Here is a 22,051-nt window from a genome sequence, read left to right on the forward strand (position 1 = left end):
AACGACAAGAATTCTTCAGAATATGCAAGAACAGATCGCCTCTCTTGTTGGAGTACTCTTCAAGGATCCTCCTAGGAGGAAGGATTCTTTCCGATCAAGAGATCCAAGTTCCCTGCTTCTGTTCCTCGTTCGATCATGGAACAGGAAGCAGAGCGTTCTCCTTCCTCCAGGCGCGTTACGCGTTCCAACAAACGAGAGCCTCCTATCAGAAAATGGTCTTCGTCTGACAGCGATTCGCCAGCCAGGCGCGAAGCGCCAGCCAAGCGCGAGGAGCCAACCATTTACCAGACGACTTACAGGCGTTTGTCTCCAGATCAACACTTTTCATCGGTGGATCATCGGACTTCCGCTGGACCTTCGAAGGTTGCTGTAGCCACTTAAACTTCTCAGGATAAATCGAAAGAGCCTGTAGTGATACATGACAAGAGAACTCCTAGATCTGACAGTCCTTCTCCATCTAGAAGCCTTTCTCCTCGGGAGTGAAGGGCTACGGAGGACTTGTCTTCCAAACGGGATCGTTCCCCGCCTGCTGCTTGAGTTGGAATATGTGTCCGACGAAGAGGCACCAATTAATGAAGGCCTATCTAATTACAAGATTTTGGCTTCCCTTTTACTACAGGAGTTCGGAGACTCTTTGAGCCCTGCAGCTCCTCCTTCGCCTCGGTCTCTTTTTTCGAGTACAAAGGCCTCGAAGTCCTCTTCCTTTTTAAAAATGAAGCCTGGGATTTCGATGAAAAAGGCCCTTCAATCTCTAGGCTCTTGGCTGGGCACGAAGAAAGAGGCAGGAAAGACGGTGTGTTGCATGCCCCCCTCCAGGTTTTCGGGCAGGAGAGGCATCTGGTACGGGACTAGAGAAGCTATGGGTCTGGCGCTACCTTCTTCAGCAGAATCAGACTTCTCTAGTCTTGTGGATTTGTCCAGGAGACACTCGCTTTCATCCGCCAAATCTTCTTGGAGTATGTCGGAGTTAGACCAGCTCCTCAAGGGACTTTTCCATGTCTTAGAGGTTTTCAATTTCCTGGACTGGTCCCTTGGGGTGCTAGCAAAAAAGACCCAGGAACCAGACTTTCTCGAACCTGAGGTTCTTCACAGTATTCTTTCCTGCATGGATAAGGCGGTACAGGACGGTTCGGACGAGGTTGCTTCCTTGTTTGGATCGGTAGTGATTAAATAGAGATCACTGTATGGGTCTTTTCTTACAAAAGCTGTCTCACCGACACAGAGGTCAGCTCTTCTCTACGCTCCCTTGTCTGATCACCTGTTCCCTTCTCAGTCAGTGAAGGATATTTCTCGTTCACTATCTGAGAAGGCAACACAGGACCTCCTGGTTCAGTCAGCGAAAAAGAACCGCCCTGCTGTGACGGTTACCAAGAAAGATTCACGAGTTCCTCAACAGCCCTTTCGTGGAGGCTCCTCTACACGACCCTCAGCGAAAAGGAAGACTTCTGATAGGCGAGGAAAGTCAGCCTTGCGGCCTTTCAAAACGACCAAATAGTACGCATGTCCTCCAAACACCTGTAGGTACCAGACTTCTAAAGTTTGTAGAAGCCTGGGCCATAAGAGAAGCCGACTCGTGGACTCTGTCGGTTTTGGAGAAGGGATACCTAATCCCTTTCCAAGACAGCCCTCCTTTAACTACGACACCGAGGGAACTGTCGGCGAGGTACAAGGACCCTGTTCTGAGAGAAGTGCTGCTTCAGATGGTGGAAACAATGTGGAACAAAGAAGCAATAGAGCTAGTGCAGGACCCTCACTCCCCGGGGTTTTACAATCTCCTTTTCTTAGTCCCGAAGGCTTCGGGGGGGTGGAGGCCAGTGCTAGATGTGAGCGCACTGAACCGCTTCGTGGAGAAGAAGAAATTTTCCATGGAGACTTCTGCTTCGGTTCTGTCGGCGATGCGTACTGGAGATTGGATGGTCTCCCTGGACCTTCAGGATGCCTATTTCCACGTTCCCATTCATCCATCGTCGAGGAAGTATCTTCGATTTATGATACAAGACAAGATCTTTCAGTTCAGGGGCTTGTGCTTCGGCCTGTCTACAGCTCCCCAGGTATTCACGTACCTGATGAGGAATGTAGCGAGATGGCTTCATCTAAAGGGGATCAACATCTCCCTTTACCTGGACGATTGGCTCATCAGAGCCAAGTCAGAGAGCCAGTGTTTGGAGGACTTGCATACGACACTAGACCTGATTCAGTCTCTAGGATTGCTCGTCAACCTCGAGAAGTCTCAGATGATCCCCAGCCAGAACTTAGTTTATCTGGAGATTCAGATGGATTCTCGGGGTTTTCGGGCTTTTCCTTCTCAGGAAAGACTCCTTCGAGGCTTACAAAAAGTCTCAAACTTCTTGGGGTAGGAACGCTGCTCAGCGAGGGAATGGTTAAGCCTTCTGGGGACCCTTTCCTCGCTGGAACAGTTCATTTCCCTAGGGAGGCTTCACATTCGCCCGCTTCAGTTCTTCCTACGGGAAGTGTGGAAATGGAAGACGGGACATTTGACGGACTCTTTCGCGATTCCCATGGAGGGGAAGAGTCATCTAAAGTGGTGGCTGGCCCCTCTAAAGAAGAACGAGGGCATGAACCCAGACCAAATATTGTTCTCCGACGCATCGGAGACAGGATGGGGAGCAACTTTAGGAGAAAGGGAAGTGTCGGGCACCTGGACGAAGGAACAGGTGTCCTGGCATATAAATTCCAAAGAACTGTTAGCAATTTACCTTGCCCTAAAGTGCTTCAAGTCAGAAGTCAGAGACCGGTTGGTCCAAGTCAACTCGGACAACACCACGGCTCTGGCTTATATCAGAAAGCAGGGGGGGACCCATTCTTTCTCCCTATACAAACTGGCGAGGGAGCTGTTAGTATGGGCGGAGGAAAGAAACGTTACCCTTTCTGACAAGATTTGTAAAAGGAGAGAAGAACGTCAGAGCAGACAGACTCAGCAGGAGAAATCAGGTCCTTCCCACAGAGTGGATCCTACACTCGGAAGTGTGTCAGAGCCTCTGGTCCCTGTGGGGGAGGCCGCAAATAGACCTTTTCGCAACGTTCCTCTCCAAGAGAATAGACAACTTTTGCTCTTCGGTAGAGGATCCGAGAGCGATCGCGGTCGACGCCCTTCTGCTGAACTGGTCGGGCTTAGACGCCTACGCCTTTCCCCCGTTCAAGCTTCTAGGGGAAGTACTCAGGAAGTTTGTGGCATCAAAAGGGACAAGATTAACACTCATCGCCCCCTTTTGACCCTCTCAAGATTGGTTCACAGAGGTACTGGAATGGACGGTGGACTTCCCCAGATCTCTTCCAAGCAGGACAGATCTGCTCAAACAACCCCACTTCGAGAGGTTTCATCAAAACCTCCCCGCTCTTGCTCTGACTGCCTTTTGACTATCGAAAGACTTGTCAGAGCGAGAGGCTTTTCACGCAAGGCTGCTAGCGCTAACGCGAGAGCCCGAAGATCGTCAACAATTCGGGTTTACCAATCGAAGTGGGAAGTCTTTAGAAGATGGTGTAGAGCGAAGAAGCTGTCCTCCTCCGATACCTCTGTGACCAACATAGCCGATTTTCTGATTTTTCTTAGAGAAGAATCTCATTTATCGGTTTCAACCATCAAAGGCTATAGAAGTATGCTTTCAGCAGTTTTCAGAAATAGAGGCCTGAAAATAGCTGAAGACAAGGACCTCCACGACCTTTTAAGGTCCTTTGAAACTTCTAAGTCTAGATCGCCACAAACTCCGAGCTGGAACCTGGATGTGGTCCTGAAGTTCCTGACATCGGACAAATTTGAACCTCCTCACCTTGCCTCGTTTAGAGATTTAACGAGAAAATGTATTTTCCTTTTATCCCTTGCTACAGCTAAAAGAACGAGCGAGCTCCACGCCCTAGATTCTCGGGTTGGATTTAAGGGAGATTCTGCTATTTGTTCTTTCCAGACATTGTTTCTGGTCAAGAATGAGAACCCTTCAAAACCCTGGCCCAGGAGTTTTGAAGTGAAAGGACTTTCGAGCTTGGTGGGAGAGGATATAGAAAGATCGCTTTGCCCAGTCAGGGCTCTTAAGTTTTACCTTAAGAAGAAGAAGCAACTTGGAGGTTGTCAACAAGGTCTCTGGTGTGCGGTAAGAGACCCGAAGAGACCAATGTCCAAAAATGCCTTGGCATTTTTTGTAAGGAATGTAATTACAGAAGCTCATGAAAAGTGTCTTGATGACTCCTTCAAGTTGCTTAGAGTAAGGGCTCATGAGGTAAGAGCGGTTGCTACTTCGTTAGCGTTTCAAAGAAACATGTCTATGAAAGACATCTTAGATGCAACATATTGGAGATGTAATTCCGTCTTTGCATCTCATTATCTAAAAGATGTCAAAGTTCCGTATGAGAAATGCTTCTCTCTCGGTCCGTTTGTGTCAGCGGGTACGGTGCTGGGAACTGGAGCAAACACTGATTTGGGGATAACTCCTTTCAATCTTTAGAACTAACACGGGTGTTAGGATCAGGTGATCGGAATCGGTGTTGTGCTCCTTCAATAAGGTGTGTTGTCAAGTTAGTGGATTAGCACCCATCGACAAATGCCTTTTAGGCTCTGCCAAGTAAGTGGATGGGACCCCTTTGACAGACCCACAAGAACTCTTAGCCATAGATCAATATCTCTCTGAGGCTCTTGAGGCGAAGCAGACTCCTGGGTAGTAGCCACGAAGTCTTCCGCCTAATTAGGTAGGAACCAAGGTTTATTATTTTTATTTTACCTACAACGTATGTTGTTTTTCCTGTCTATTCAGTAATTAGCTGTCTCTTACCCTCCTCCAATGGTGTGAATCAGCTAAGTATATATCTGACAGGGAAGTTGAATGTATATAAAAATGATATTGTTATGATACAATAAAGTTTTATACATACTTACCTGGCAGATATATACGATTAATTTCCCACCCAGCCTCCCCTCAGGAGACAGGTGGAAGAGAAAATCTGATAGAAAACGGGAATGGTTCCTATTCCTGCCACCCAGCGGCAGGGCGGTAGATCACCTGACCTACCTGTAGTGTGTGCCGCAATATTTGAATTTCTGTCGGGGACGACGGAGTCTATAGCTAAGTATATATCTGCCAGGTAAGTATGTATAAAACTTTATTGTATCATAACAATATCATTTTTCTGTGGTCCAGCTGTGGCCCGGTCCCAAGGTTCCTGGATTTAAGGGGTGTGACTATACTGTACAGTGTTATAAAAGTTAAGTGTGGTTAGACTTTAGGACGAGTTAAAGAAATGCTGTACCAGTATTTGTTTTTAAGGTTGCAAAATTTCTAATTTGTCTGCATGAAAAAGACAATATTGCTTACCACTAAGAAATAGAATTAAATTGCCTCACTACACTTAGCATGCAAAATTTAAGCCATCAGTAGCATTTTTAAGAATTTAATTTTTATATAGTATTTGACTGAAAAGAGCCAGATCAGTAGCTTTTGATATGGAGTGGATCTTTTGACACAAGCTGTACAGTTAGTTTGCCAAACTAGAGATGCTGGAATAATGACTTGTAATGTATTTTGAAGCTTGTTGAATGACAGGAAATTTCATTTTTAAATCTCCAAATGTTTAAGTAAAATGCCCTTTAGTTCTTTATGTATTAATGTCATTGGGCCAAGAACATTAAAGAAAAAACAGTTTGCTTATTTGTACACTGATAGTAGAATTTACCATTACCACTTTCTTGTTGGGGGTTTCTGCATACCTTGTGCTTTGTAAAATGCACTGTAGACCGTTACGGAGGTATGCAGTACCCCTTTGGTGTCTTCAACTTTTACCCTGCTCTGATGCTATTATTTATGCTGTGACTTTACAGAGATTTTTGTTTAGAATTATGGGGAAAAATAAAAATCAATTTACGTTAGTGTATTTATCTTCATATCCATTAGCTACAAATGTTAAAATTCCATGAAAATATTGAAATTTATCAAAAAAGTGCCAGATCCCTAAAAAGCAATTTTGAGGTATATTAGACACTAATGAAATGTCAGTATAATATTTAAAAGCCTAAAAATGCTAAAAATATCTTATTTACATGGTGTTTGGCCATACAGTATATCACATCTGTACAGCAATATAACACAATTGAACCATTTAAAAGCCTAAAAATATAAGAAAAAATTTGTAGTGTATGATGTTTGGTTGTAATAATAGGATTAGCATTCTGCCAGTTACAGAGTTCATTCTTGGCAGCAAATGTAAATGTGTGCTTGCATGCTTGCATATGTGTTATTTTCAGTGTCATGTTTGCATTGCCTTTGTGTCTTCAGTTATTAGTCCTAGGCCTTCAAATAAAGTGCTAAGCATAATGCTGTTTTGTTGAAAAATGAGATAAAATGCAATGAATATGGTGAAAAGATGCTTCCTTAGCTCATTTTCTTGGTTTGAGCTTGATAACACTATTGTCAGTCCAGGACAAGGTACAGGTTTTCTCCTATGTCAGGGTTCATGCTTCAAAGATGAGGAAGACTATCATCAAGGAAAGAAGAAAGATCTCCAAAGAAATAGAATAGCTTTTATATCTTTTAGAACAAATGTCAGACTCGTCAGTGTATCGCAATAAGCCAGCTTTTGATTTCATAGGAAGCGTAAACACCCTATAAGAAGTTCCTGATGAGAAATACATGAAATTAAAGAGATCAAGATGATGCGGTGCAAGCAGTGACAGGCTTCACAGCATCAGGATCCAAGACGAAAGTACATTGGCCAATGATTAGCAGCATCAGAATTCTGTGATATGTTGGCAAAGATTATAAAGACGTTAGTTTCTTCCAGAACAAATAATGTGGATGAGACTGGTCTTTACTAGAATTTAATGCCAGATCATTCATTTATATCCAAGGAGGATAAAGTCACAAAAGTCCATTTGACCCTTCTGTTGGGAGTTGTGCAGGTTTCTTCAAACTAAAGCTGTGCTAGTCTAATGTGCAGAATTCTCAAACACTGGAGAACATCCTCATGGTCTCTCCCAGTCAGTGGATAATCCTAAGGCTTGATTGACGGTCCCTTTGAATGTCTTATTTTGGACAACACTTGGCCACCCACAAATCCTCACAATTTTATCCGATCGTCACTTTTGTTTACCTACCTCTCAGCACCACCACTGTCTTGTAACTGATGGACTAGTGGTTCTCAACCCTTTTTGGCTCTCTCTCTCTCTCTCTCTCTCTCTCTCAGTTATTTCCATCCATCTGGCAAACAGGGGGTTACCAAAGACGACTAGATAAGCCTGAGCATGTATGGCTTAGAAACACGATGATTGCGAGGACAACTAATAGAAACATTCAAAATGCTGAAAGGCATAACAAAAGTAGACAGTAACCTATTTACAATAATCGAAAACCAGACAAGAAATAATGGATGGAAACTAGAACTGAAGAGATACAACATATCCCATTGTGGGAACTTCTTTACATAAAAGGAATAAATGGCCACCAGAAGTTGTAAACAGCCACAGTTTGTTAGAGTTTAAAAGAAAGATAGAGAAAATCATTAGGGCACTGTAAATGAGCAGTAAACCTAATCCAAGAGATAAGTAAGCACATGATGTCTCTTCAGATGACTAATCTCTCTCTCTTTCCTCGAAAATTGTTTCAAAAGGCTCTTTCCAAGTAATATGCAAAAAAATACTAACCCATACACACAAGCTAGCAGAGAGAAAGCCCAATGTGACCTCTCAGTAGCGCAGACTGATGCACTCAGCATTTTGTGTGGTCCTGAAGCACTTTGAGCCCCCCCCCCCCCCTCTCTCTCTCTCTCTCTCTCTCTCTCTCTCTCTCTCTCTCTCTCTCTCTCTCTCTCTCTCTCTCCTCTCTCTCTACTCTGAAATTCCCCCCTTAGTGGAGAACCACTGGGTCACTAAGGGATCATTGCTATCTTCCTATCTTTGGCAAATGGTTAGGCAGGCTATAGATGCAACAAGGATAAATGAGGGATTAGTAAATTGTGACTTAGCAGAGATACATCAACAAAGCAGTTGTAATTGTAAATGTTGAATGAAATTTCAAGGGCTTTTTCCCCATGTTTACATAACTACAAAAGCCTTAGTGACATTGACCTGAAAATGGACTTGAGGAGGAAGTCATCTTATTATTGAAGGCAGACAAACAGTCACAGATAAACGAGGAGCTGGAGCTTCAAGACAAACATTGCTTACAAGGAGTAGGCATCTTATTCAGAACCAAGACATTTCTATGTCAAGAAGATAAGGCAGGCCTTTTCTTGTGTTGACAAAAGAATTGTGATTTTCGAGGATATTAATGCCAGGGTTGAACACTGCCAAGTTAATGGAGGCAGTGCAGAACTCTGTTGCTTGTTATAGGTTAAGCAACAGAGTGCAGGTCACTGCCTGCTGATTTTGTGTGCACAAACCCCAAAGGAGAAATTCAGCCTTCACCTTCATCTGTGTAGTCACGACCTATCTATCAAGCACATTAACATCAACCATCAGGTAGTTATAGTATGGTATAGAGGGGGTTGATTTTTAAAGGGCTTATTTGACTGAGGTTAATTTTTTTATTTACGCTGCGTCTTATAAAAACAGTGTAGGGTTAGGTATTACTGTATCTGATTAATACTGCATGAATTTCAAGGTCTAAATTTTGAGAATGTAGTCAACATTAAAGTTTAGCCAATACATACTGTATTTAATTACATAGGTCAATCTTCAGCATTTTAAATAAGTAAATAAGCCATTTTACACTGCCTGGAATATAAAAAAAACTTTTTACATGGTTGTCTAAAGTGTTTAAAGTTTTTCCCCTTATGGAGATTAATCATTCTGGAAAAACAATGGAGGTAAAATAAAAATAAAAAAGTTTGATTCAGTGGATTTATTTAAAAGGCGATGTTGTTAGTCAGTGAACTTATTCTTACCTAAGAAAAGAATTCCGAGTTAAACTAATTTGAGACAACACAATATTGAAATAATCTCCATTTAATATAATACTGTATTTTCAAAGGTTAAAACTTGAACCTTTCAAGTGCTTTATGCAAGTATTTCTAGACTATATGGCAATGGTTTTATCTTTTTGGTGCAATAATAATGTCTTAAAACTACATCTTACATTTTCCAAGGGGAGAGAGTTAAATTTATGAGATATTCTGATACTATAGTACTGACTGTATTTTTGAAAACCATTTCTTAATAAACTGAACATTGGCACAGTATGTTGGTTGGCTGGTATATATGCAATTTGTAGTTCTCTATTGAAAACATTCACATGGTCTTTGTTATTGCAACAGCAGTTTGATTTATTTTAAAAATAATCTGGTAGGTTTTTTTATATTAAGAGAAGTTTATATTCAGTTTGTTTTTTATCTTTACAGAAGGTTGGAACAGGTGACGTGATAATGATTGACTGAGGTCCACTTCTGTAGCTCTTGCAGCATCATTGAATTCCTGAGTGTGTACAAAGATTTTTTTTCTAGTTTTAAGGAATCTCATGTCTTCAGCACTTAGAACCCTCGTACTGTTCAGTCCATCCCTCCCCTTCACTCTTGAGTGTTAATTGTTAATTGTTTTTATTTCTTAGTTTTGATATTTTTCATATTTCCCATATTGGGATGCTTCTTGCATATTTGGATATTTTGATTTACCTTTATAGGGCTAGATACGTAAGTTGCTATCCTAATATATAGTACAAGTGGTTTTTGGAAATTTATGTATGTAGTTGCTATCACTAGTATTGTTCTAAAGGGATGAGCTGCATTTTGACTAGTCTGTTGCTAAGAGTGAATGGACACTTATCAAGAAAGAGAGGCAAAGTCCCTGGAAAATCAAGAAAGAGAAGCAAAGTCCCTGGAAAATTGTGCTAATTATGTTCAACAAGTATGTCTTATGGTGTAGTGGGAGACTTGTGGGATTTATGAATAAAAGCCCCTTTTTTATACTAGTAAGAACATAAGCTTTATTTTAAAATGTAAATTCTTCATTGCTGCAGGTGTTTTTAGGTCCCATCGATATTTGGTTTATGGCATAAATTTGTAGATCATTTTTAAAGAAAATCTGGTATGGCATTATTATTTGCTGTTCTTTTGTTCTTGAGGTTTTAAAATGCAAAATAAACATTGACAATGAAGATGCAAGTTACGTCAAGGTTTACATTGAGAATTTGTTTGCAGTGTAACTTTGCAAATGTGTGCATGGATTGTTCCCAAAATGTTAGAACTTTAATCCACTCTTCAACTTGCAACTTATTAATGGTATAGCTACAGCTGGAACAATGAAGTTTTATATGCAAAAGCAGATCCAAGTAAAATATTGCTACTACAGAGAATGGTACAGTGTAAACCTACTACATCAGTTGTTGAAAATTCAATATTGAAATGCAGTGGAATTAAATACGTAAAAGTAAATGAGTCTTACTTTCTGTGGCTTGTATAATAATTCCTCTTCATGTATGAACTTTTCACTGAAGTATCTCCAGATGAAGAAGACAGGAGAGAAGCACAGAAAAACAAAATTATAAATGGTTTTATGCTTGTGTAGATTTTTCTATATTTTCACACTTGTGTGACAAAAAAAAAACGAACATGGGTTCTTGGTTACATATTTTTTTCACTTATCATTGTAAGAAATAACAGCATCAGAGCCTACAACGTATTCCATGATTACTGCCCAGAAGCATAAAGCAAAATGACGTAGCCTAACTTCCCTTCCATGAGTTGCCACAATTGATACCACGAGTGAGCGTTGCTATGTAACTTTTTCATCTATTCCAGTGAGATTACACTAGATTCCAAATATTAAAGTTTTTATTCCATATATATAATATTATATATATATATTAGGATATATCATATATATAGATATATATATATAATATATATATATATATATCTATAAATAGTGTGTGTGTGCACTGTCCTCTTCTTTCCCACCATTATCCCTACATTAAGGGGCCGGTTGGCTGATGCGCTTTTTCCACTGCTTCCTATCAAAGGCAGTATCCTCCACCAAACCTCTTCTGTCATTATCTTCCTTTACTTTATCTCCCCATCTAATTCTTTATCTTCCTCTAACAGGTTCCTCCCAAGTCCTCTTCACTCCCTTCTCGTCATCCAGCCTCAACATATGCTCATACCATCTCAATCATGACTCTCTTATCACCTCTGTAATCTTTACTAAACCTGCCTGCCCTTCTTATTTCATCATTTTCCAATCTCTGAAGCAGCAATATTCCCATAATCCACTTCAGCATTCTCATCTCTGTTCTCTCAAGCTTTACTTCCTCTTTTCTTCTTAGAGCCCATGTTCTCACATCCTTCCTCTTGGCTTAAGGGGGCCGGCCGTAACCCTTATATATGGGGGTATAGGGCGAAAAATGCAAAGTCATGAAAAAATCATGGAGCTTCATATGGCAATTAAGAATACGTATATGAAATATTTCTTCAAAATTCCTCTTACTTTCATAGTTACAGGGTAATTAGTAAACATAACTCAATAAGCCAAAAACATTGATCCGTACAAGAAAATGCAATATTTCTTGTTATCGTAAATTAAGATAATTATTGTCAAGGAAATTATGATCAATGGCATCTGTAGAGATTCCACGAGGGAAGTCAGTCAGCTACCAAGTACCAACACGATTCAGTGCGAGCACAAACCCCAAGTAGTCTATATGTTCGAGTTTCACCTCTGACATTCGCTTGCTTTTACATATGTTTATCTTTGTTTCGGCAAGAATTTCGTCATGCCAATGAGGAAAAGACAAGCAAAACATCTCGCTAACATACAGATGAAGAAAATTTGCTCTAATATGATTACAGAATTCATAATATACGCAATATTTGCATAGTGACGAGAGAGAGGGAGGGTTGCATAGTAAGAAACGACCCTGTCTTCCATGACGCAAACGTCACACTGTATCCCAGGCTACGATCTTTGAGCAAAGGGATCTTCATTTATGATAAATAACATAGTTTTGGTTTATTTATACCAAAAAAGGATTATGAAATTCATAATAATCATGATTTATTAACATTGTCTTTGTAAAAAGAGAGAACACCTTCGAGTTTCATCTCTGACATTCTTTTGCATTTACGTTTGTTTATCTTTGTTTCGGTAAGAATTTCATCATGCCAAAGAGGAAAATACAAGGAAAACATCTTGCTAACATACAGAAGAAAATTCGCTGTAATAAGCCAAGTTAGTAAAGGAGAGAGAGAGAGAGAGTTGCGTAGGAAGGAGTGCCCTGTCTTGCCAGATGCAGTGCCCCAGGCTACGATATGTGAGCAAAGGGATCATCATTTATGATTAAATTATGATAAATAACGTAGTTTTGGTTTATTAATACACAAAAAAGAAAAATAAGTTTTGGTTTATTAATATACAAAAAAGAAAAATGCATTCATAATAATCATTATTTTTTAACATTGTCTTAATAAAAATACAAAAGAAAACTTTGAATGCCCGTATCTCAAAACTATACTTATTGACCTTCAAAATCTATCTTCTCACTTAGTTGTAAAGCTATACCATTGAAATTTGGTATATAACTCAGAAACACATTATAAAACAATCAAATCAAGCCCTTTTTTCCAATTTTTGTTTCGTCTTTTTTATAATTTTTTTTTTCCAGATTTATAGGGTTTTATTTTTTTACAATAATGAAAAATTCATATCTAGCAAAAAAATTACTTAGAAAAAAAACTCCTCATTTGATTGGAGGTCTACATCAGGTCTATATATGGTAGTAATCCCAGGTCTTAATATTAAATATGAAGGGAGGAGATAGAATTTGAAAAATGGTTATTTTCAGGATAAATCGCCCTGGCGTCTCAAAAACGAAGGTCAGAGGCGAAAATCATATGTGGTTTGGAGATGTCCCAAGTCACCTTATTAAGTGGTATGAATATCAAAGTCCTGTACTTAAAAAATGGCATTAGCCGGCTGGCCCCCTGAAAGTGACCTATTTAAATTTTTCCCGTTTTATAATTCTCTTCTTTCTTGTATTACTATTCTGTCTCTTATCGTCCCTACTGCTCAGCAAAACCTCTGTTTTATTCACATTCACCTTTAAGACTCCTGCCACTCTCCAACCCTTCTCTGAAGATCCTCCTGATGTTCAGCAGTAATCACCAGATCATTCCCGATATCTTCACTCAACACATCCATAACCAGCACAAACAAAAATGGGAAAAATGCGCCTAATGCTGACTTCTGGTGTAATCCAACAGTAACTTTAAAGTTTTCTGTTAACCCAACTGTTGTTATTACTTTAGTACTTGTTCTTATACATACGTATCATCTCGACCAGCCTTACCAACTTATCTGGGCCTTTCCTTTTCCTCAAACACCAAAACATCACTTCACTTGGGATTCTATCATATGCTTTCTCTAGGTGTATAAATGCACAATAGAGCTCCTGGTTTCCCTCTAGCCTCTTGTAGCTGCCTCTGATGGACCTGGTGCTTTACCATTCTTTATTTTCCTTCATGCTCCTTTCATGTATGTATATCCAAGTCTGAATCGAGACAACCAGCATAATATTTAATTTTGCTTCATTTGCCTGGCAGTGCTTACCACCTTCCCAATTACATCCAATATGTACTGTTTGCTTTGCCCCAAACCATTCAAACCGACTTAAAAGAGGGCTAGAGCTGAAAAGAGGAAGGTTGTGAATTTGGTATAGTATGTGCCTACCACCTTCATGTACCCAGTACTATGCAATAGTCTTGAATGGTGATACTGTCGGTAAAGAAGGGGTTAAACGTAATTGAAAACCTGGTTATGGTAATGAAAAAAAAAAAAATTCCGAATGAAAATTCTTGCTATTATACTAGTTTGCAAGGTCTTTTGCAACCTTTTTCCTAACATGTTTTTAGAAATAGTAATATTTACTGGTTGGCTTTGGTTAGTATATTTTGGAGTAGTGTGTTTATTCCTGTTTATTGTCTGGGTAATTGGTGAATTTTTTAAGGTTTTGGAGCTTTGGCGATGACAAGTTAGTGCAGGTTTATGATGTCTTCTCCGCAAGTTTGCAGACCAAACAGCTGTACAAACCTAGATATTTTGTGGAAAAAAGTAATTATTTGCAAAAATCAAACTGTACAACATTCATAATAATAAGATTTAAGGGCTGCACTGATGCCATAAGACCCCATGATAAAATAAATACCTAATATAACTTATGATCGAAGGGATTCACTTAACATTTTTACCACTTAATATATAACTAATACCAAAAACTACAGATGAGGAAATCAAGATATTTGATCTCTTTAAGTTCATAAATTTTGCAATTGAAGAAAACATTTTGAAACTGAAAATATGGGAAAGAGTCGAACTCAAAAATAATTTGCCACACTTGTAATCATATAGTTATACAAACTAAAAGTTTCATTGAATTTGGTTCTGTCATCCTTGAGATTGAAGCATGTATTTTTGAAAAATTAAGTGTTGATAAAACAGCGAAAGAAAAAAATTATTGCTTATTTGGTAATAACTATGACAGTTAGAAAGCTGATTTTTGCCCCTAAACTATTTCATCATATAAGAAATGTGCTCTGAAATTTACAATATAATCAAATTAATAGAACTGTGCTCTCCCTTGATTTATGTTACCTAAAGGTTGCATTTATGGGGGAGCGTCGATGCCGTAAGGCCCCATTAAAAAGTAAATGACTTTCTGCCTAATGATTGAAAGTAATTTCCTTCTCATTTTTACCTCTTATTCTTCATATAATACTAACTAAACACAAGTAATTTTCAGTCTTCTTGGAGATCGAAGCATTAATTTAAAAAAAAATAACTGCAGGAAACAGCTAAAGGGCAGTAATTTTGGACTCCAAAATGAGAAACAATGAGGAATATCTCTTTCCTGAAGCCAGTTATCCCTATGTCATTATAAGCCATTTTCTTTTAATGCTAGAGAAAATTGTATATTTTAATGGGGAACAATTATTTTTTAATTAATGTTGTGCACATTAATTTTTCATGCAGTGTTTTATAATTAGTCATTCACAGGCCTGTAAAAGCAATGAACAAAGTTGTACATGAATAATCTAAATATTTCTTTAAGCAGTAACATCTTTAAGATATGTTTATTTACACATGAAATAATCCAAAGGAGTTTAAATCTCAAACTTCATCCAATCTAAGATCATTCATGGACACAGGATTTTACATTAGTATGTCTTTCACAGTACCTACAAGCAAACAAAAATTGTCCATGAATCAATCTAGACATTCTTTTTTAGCAATAATGTTTCTAGGCATCTTTATGTATGCATAAAGCAGTCCAAAAGTGAATAACTTACTCGATCCTATCCTGAATTATTCACACAGACATGTATTACAAGTCTTTCACAATTTGTGGTTCACAGTGTCAGACAAGCGATGAGCAAAATTTTCAATAAACCAATCTAAAAATTGTGTGTAGCATTATTGCTTCAGGATATGTTTATTTAGATATAAAACTTATAACTAAAATTTGATAATTCTACAAATTCGGCAGTCAGGGCCCCCTTGCGTAAAAGTTTTGCTGCTATACCCAGTTACTGTATGTTGCATGTATTATCATGATAATTCTATTACAGAATACTATAAACATCGTGACTGCATGCCATTTGCATTTGATATTATTTACTTTCTACAGTATTTTTGATACTGTACATTTCTTCAGTTTTACATAATGTTATTGTTGGAAATGAAATGTGGGAGCAACCTTCACTTTTGAAATCCTAAAAAATCCAAAAACTGGGACACAACTTGCTCCAAGGGTTTCGGATAAAAGATTATGAACCTGTATGTTTGGGAAATTTTTCTGATAAATTTTGTTTGTAGCCACTGAATTATTGCTTGTTTGCAAAAAGCAGTTTATTATCCTCAAATTAATGGTATTAGTTTTAAAGCGGTTTTATAAGAGAAAACCACAGCAATTTACATAAAGCATTTTGTATGTTTTACAGTGAAGTACATGCTGATTCCAAGGGCTTGAAGATATTTTATACTTGATAAATATAGGAATGGTTCAAGGTGTACATTGTAATGGCAATTTTGACAGACTTTTAGGAATTTGCCTGAAAATATATGTCAAGAGTAAATGAAGTTCCTTTGAAAATACCCTTCTTATTTCAATAGGTGTCACTGTGCTCATTTTTATTTACAAGATTTTAACAATTTATAAATATCTTTTACTCTCTTTTGCACAGTGTATGCATTTGTATATCTTACCTATTGTAATTCTAGATATTTTTCCATTATGTGTTGGTGGGTTGCCAGCAGCTTATGACAAAGGTGTAAATTATGAAATCTGAGCAGACGTAGATGTTCTGAGCAAGTTTCATTATGAAGGTTCCTATAACTACATTTTACAGATTTGTTCTAAATCTTTCTAGTTGAAGAATTCAAAATGTGCTTTACATTTTCAAACTGAAAGTTAGTCATACAGCATACTGATATCAAGTCGCTGTCATTGTAGTCCCTAGTTTACGAAGTAATTGTCAATATGAAGGTTTTTAGTGTATAATTTTACCTTTTAAGGTTACGCATGCATTCTCTCTGCTTTGGTGTCATGTGCACTATCCACCTGGACCCGCCACAAATTAATCATTAAGGGGATTCTGAAAACCAATGATGATTTCAGTTAATTTGCATACTGTAATGGCATAACCTCATTGATATCACTATGCCGTAGGCCATTTCAAATTTCAGTAGTTAAAGATGTTAAGCAGCTGTAAAATTGTTCAGATTGCAAAGTTTGTGGCAAATACATAACCACGGGAAAAGGAACCTAGAAAACGTGAATTCCCTTAATAACGTGTTATTAATTTAGTTATTGCAGTTAAATATAATGATGGTAACCGTAAACAAAATATTTACATTTTCTTAATTTGGTATGAGATTTATCTCATTTTAAATTGAGTTTCAGCCATCTTTAGTATTCTTAATTTAAGTTATTTCATTGTATGTCTTTTCTGAACAGAATAAGGTAACATTACAGAGTATTGCTTGATATAGAATGATGATTTGAGGAAGACTAAACACAGTGCCATACTCTTAATTCAGTGGTATGGGAATATCAGGAGTTTTTAAATCATAAAAAGAGGGTAGAATGACTTTTGAAACTGCCATAAATGATCATAGGGTTCCATCTTTCAGTATGTATTTGACATCAAGAAGTGCCAGGTATTATATGAATTCATTATTTTTGACTGGAATATTAGTACATTAATCAGTGTTTACACACCTTTGACAAGAGTGTAATTAAGGTATTTCTTATTGAAGATTTTCTTCCTGACAAAATAAGTATTTGAGAATGTTTAAGAGTTCTTATGCTTGCTTTTCTTGTGGTAACTCAAATCAGAGCAGTATTTCTCCAGTATGCTATTTGATTCTAAATATTCAAAATTTATTTTTTGTTCTGGACAGGTCTTTATAAACTAACAAATCCTTCATTCTTTATGGAATGTGTGCGTATTGAGTACGTACTATCTTCATTGAAAGAAAAGTTTTTCAAAGAAAGCCATTTGTTCTGAAATATTAAATACTAATAAATTCTTAAGCCCTGCTCATGAGCTAGTATAGCCATAGAATTAGTTTTAATTAGTTTAAATAAGTTTATATATTGCTGATGTTTGACTGAACATCTGGAAATGATATAGTTTTTATAATCAGAGTACATATATTAATTATTGTACTATATGGGCAAACTGACATTGTCAGCTTCAGCCCAGGCCTTTTATTTTTCATTTTAGTGCATGCTAAATAACCTTATGTAAGTGTAATCATTGTCTTAGTATAAAGAGTGTGGAAAAACCTTTTCAGCATTTTGTTTAAGCTTTGCTAGACATTTATTCACCTGAGCTCAGAATGTAGAGTTCATGTTGCTTATTAAGTAGAAAATCTTCCTGGTTGTTAGTGCACTTTTGACTGATCATAATATGGATTGCTAATTGCATGCTACCACAAAGTAGTACCGTATAAATACACGACATTCACCTGGTAAATGTGATTCTGTAGTATATTGTGTTCAGGCTTAGTGAGCCCTTGTAATTAAGGTTCCCTTTGTGAAGGTGGCCTAGATGCCTTTGTCATTACAGCTATTAAGTGATGGACAAGAGACTTGCCAACTTCACTGTGGAGTCTTTGTCCCTTCATCTCACCTGGTTAACAGTAGCTCTAGCCTGGTTTTTATCTAGTGTTCAACAGATTTGAAAGCTTTTACCCTTATCCATAGAATACAATACAGGTAATTATTTAAATACTGTACCATGTGTCTCAAGCTTTCTATACAGTAAGTCCACAAGATACAATCTACTAAGAGTGATTCTGATGGCAGGTTCATTTATTGAAAACTATGCAAGGACAACATAGGCTATATATAGTGAACTCTTGATCCTCCAGCTCCTCACCTAAGACTGGTCACATGAACTTATTATACTAAAGTTAGGTTCTACGGCTGTTTGTACATTATAGAATGATTTCAAACGTAGTAAAGTTGTATTCTTTAATAATTTCCCTTGCATTTTAATGACAACAAATGAATGTTTTTTTCCCTTATATTCAGTTACCAGATCTTGCTACGCCTAGCAAGAAATCCTGCAGCTGTTTTGTTCATATTTTTTTAATTGAGGGATTTATATATTATATATATATATTTATATCCCTTGCATTTTAACAATCAACACCTGAAAGTTTTTCTCGTCACGTTTTTTGAAACATAGGCTATTGAACTAGTCCATGTGGGCAATCAAGTTAGTCTACATATCATGAGTATAGTACAGATATTTGCTTGGACCAAAAAAAAAAAAAAAAAAAAAAAAAAAAAACAAAAAAAAAAAAAAAAAAAAAAAAAAAAAAAAAAAAAAAAAAAAACTTTTAAAAGATGAGGGATTTGTGTTTTATTCATTAATTTCCTAGCATTTTAAAAACCAAATTCTGATACTTTTTCCCATTATTGCATGTTTTTTTGAAACATAGGCTATAGAGTTAGCCTACAAAAGCAATCATGATAGCCTGCACATAAAAAAGCTGAAGGATTTTAGTTTATTAATTTTGGGTTGTGCATTTCAACAACTAGTTCTAACAAAATTTTAAAATTTTTTTAATCCTAATTCAAAAATAATTTCAACCTCACCTTGTAAAGTAACAGCTGGCATATGGGTTTCCAGTAGGACAAGAATTCCAGAAAAAGGAGGTACAATATATGATTGATAACACAACTTGAAGCACGGACAGGACTGTGTTGCTGCACAATTTGAAATTCCACTACAGTTTTTAATATATTGCACATGCACAATGTTGAGCATATTGGGCTGTATTTGCTTTTTGCCATCAAAATATAAATAGCTGAACATTTGTTAGTTCAAAAATTTGGCAGGCTTAGCACCCTGTTTTCTTGAATGGAAAAATCTACAATTGGTAAGTTTTCAAATTTTATGAATCAACCTAAAAAGTAACTTTAAAAAGGTAACAGTAAACATTTTGCCAGTTCAAAATAATAAAAGAGAAAGATATAAGTAAAGCAGTTAAGGATGTACTTTGCAGTTATATAATAATAATGCTTTAGAAAATGTGATACAAATCCCAAAATTAGATTGTACACAACACAACATTTTTGGCATGCATTATGTCCTAAAGATACGTCAGTTAAGCACTGTGCTGATTTTTTAAATTTTTAACAGGCTGCTCTTGTAGCAGCTTTACGATATGATAGATACTGGAGAATAACTGTTCTTTAAAAATTAAAATCCTAGCAACTGTACTGAAATTGTAGGTATACATTGTTACCTATTTGCTTATGTGTACGTAATTAGGTAGGTGTGCTAAAAAGCATGAGTTCCTTTATAATTTATGTTACTCTATACTATTTTTTTTTTTCTTTAGTGTTGTACAGAACTGATGAAAACACTAATTACTGTTTTCAAATGGAGAAACCAGTTCTCCTGTATTTTATTGTACCGAATTAAAAGGCTTAATAGAAAATTATATATTTTTTAATTTGTTTAATAAGGGAAATAACTCTTCCCATCAAAGTCTCTACTCTCACACAATGATATTCACTTGTATAGCCAAAAAATTATTTGAACTATCATAGCTAATTTGTTTAGTCATACTTTTTTTTCTTATTAGGTTTTACTCAAAAATTATCATAAGGTAATAAAAAACTGGCATTAGCCTGAGTGCATGTTTCAGTCATCTGATGTTTTACATTTTGATTAAAACCCCTCTTATTAAAAAGTAAATTTTAGATACATAATGAAAAATTTATACTCATATTATTCTCAATTTCTTTAGACAAATGTTTTGAAATACATTAAAGATATTGTGGAGGACTGGTATTAAAATATTCTCAATTTATTTAAACCTAAATGTTTTTGAGATACATTCAGGATATTGTGGAGGACTGGTATTTTTAATTAGAATATTGTGGAGGACTAGTATTTTTAATGAGCACTTGGGCATTTCGTTGAGACACTGGGACAAATATGACATTTTAAGTTTTATTTGCTTTACTATTTCAATGTTATGTCTGTACACTGCTGCATTATTTTGTCTTGATGCTTCTGTTGTACACTTATATATTCCAGTGTATACAATTATGATTTTTATGTGAATATATATTTACACATAGAATTTGCATGACCTGTGTGATTGTCATTTATACACTTAATAGGTGAAGATAATTACAGATGTAAACCTAGGAGCACATCTGGAATTATACCTGTGATAGATACTTCTGAATTATACTGCAGATTATAAATTTAATCCAGGTTTTTCAACATTTCAGTTTCATCATAAACATTTAGATAAGGAAATGTAAACCACCCCTTCTATGCTTTAATAATTACAACTTGGGGTATCTGAGGTCTAGAATCTAAGTATTTATTTTTTCAGTCTTTATGAGTCTTATATTGAATTTTGTAGCATTCCTGGGTAGTCTCAAGTCTAATAAATGTAATAACTTAGTAGTGAGTTTGTTTATAACCTTAAAAGATTAAAATTCTTGCAAAGAAAAAATCTACAGTGAAGTAAAAGATTTTAACACATCAGCAGCTTACCACATATACGTAGTACACATAACAAAACGACTTACCATATACATAAAGTTGAAAACAAGTTAGCAACTGTTAATAGAAATGAAATCTTTGGAAAATGCTGAATACTATGAAGTACTGGTTAGGACTACCACCAATAAGTGGTTGACTGCATTCACTTGTTTGTGATGTGTGATATTATACCCACCAATACCACTACTAACATTACAGATTCAAATATCCATGAAAAAGAATTGCCAATGGAAGAGGAATCAAATAATAACAGTAATAACCCCTCAAACCAGCATTCCTTATCACTACAGAGAAGGACCAATATAATTAGAACACCAAGTACTTCTGAACCAATAGCTAACAACCAAACTTCAAGGCAAAATAAAATCAGCAATCAACTTACAGAATATAACAATAATTCCTCCAAATAATGGAATATAAAATTATTCAATGGAATATAAATGGCCTCTTAACCCAACTACGTCTTGGTGAATTTCAAAGAATCCTACAAGACACAACCCATAGGATCTAACCCCACACTCTCTCGACAGTACCAAATTGCTTGTTATTCACCAACTGATAGTGGAAAACTAGGCAGAGCAAATATACCATCACAGTCATATCAGATAAAAGCTATCGACTTATATATGACCGATAAAAATATGATCACAATTTGTAACTTGTATAATCAATCAAATTTTTGTTCAAATTTCAGTGATCTACCAGCATTAATTAATAATCTACAAGAACCCCTACTTATAATAGGAGATTGTTCATATATGAAACAGACCTTCGGTCTCAACATTAGGATTTACTAGCGCCAAGCTGGAAACCCGTAGAATTAAAATTAAACTTGAGCGATCCAGAGACTATTGGGATCTATACCAGGTCACGGGGCATGTATTACCCAGAATGCCCTTGGCGTCCTGTGACCCACCAGTTATCTTTCTACCGCCTTTAAGATAGGACGTGTTTTCTGTCTGCCAGTTTTAGTTTGCCCGTTTTTATCCAATTCACTTTCATTTTCTTGTTAATTCTCTTTCTCTGA

The 22,051-nt window shown here is 36.7% G+C and overlaps 1 protein-coding gene across 1 annotated transcript in view; it reads left to right on the forward strand.

Moving 5' to 3' along the window:
* The window catches only part of LOC135220917 (transcriptional regulator ATRX-like), a 507,237-nt gene extending 496,647 nt beyond the window's left edge, over window positions 1-10,590 (forward strand). The window contains 1 exon segment of the mRNA XM_064258551.1: window positions 9,337-10,590. Coding sequence (XP_064114621.1) covers window positions 9,337-9,372 — 36 coding nt within the window. The 3' untranslated portion in view covers window positions 9,373-10,590.
* The last annotated feature ends 11,461 nt before the right edge of the window (window positions 10,591-22,051 follow it).

Source organism: Macrobrachium nipponense, chromosome 2, assembly GCF_015104395.2.
Source record: "Macrobrachium nipponense isolate FS-2020 chromosome 2, ASM1510439v2, whole genome shotgun sequence".
In the NCBI taxonomy this organism is placed as follows: Eukaryota; Metazoa; Arthropoda; class Malacostraca; order Decapoda; family Palaemonidae; genus Macrobrachium; species Macrobrachium nipponense.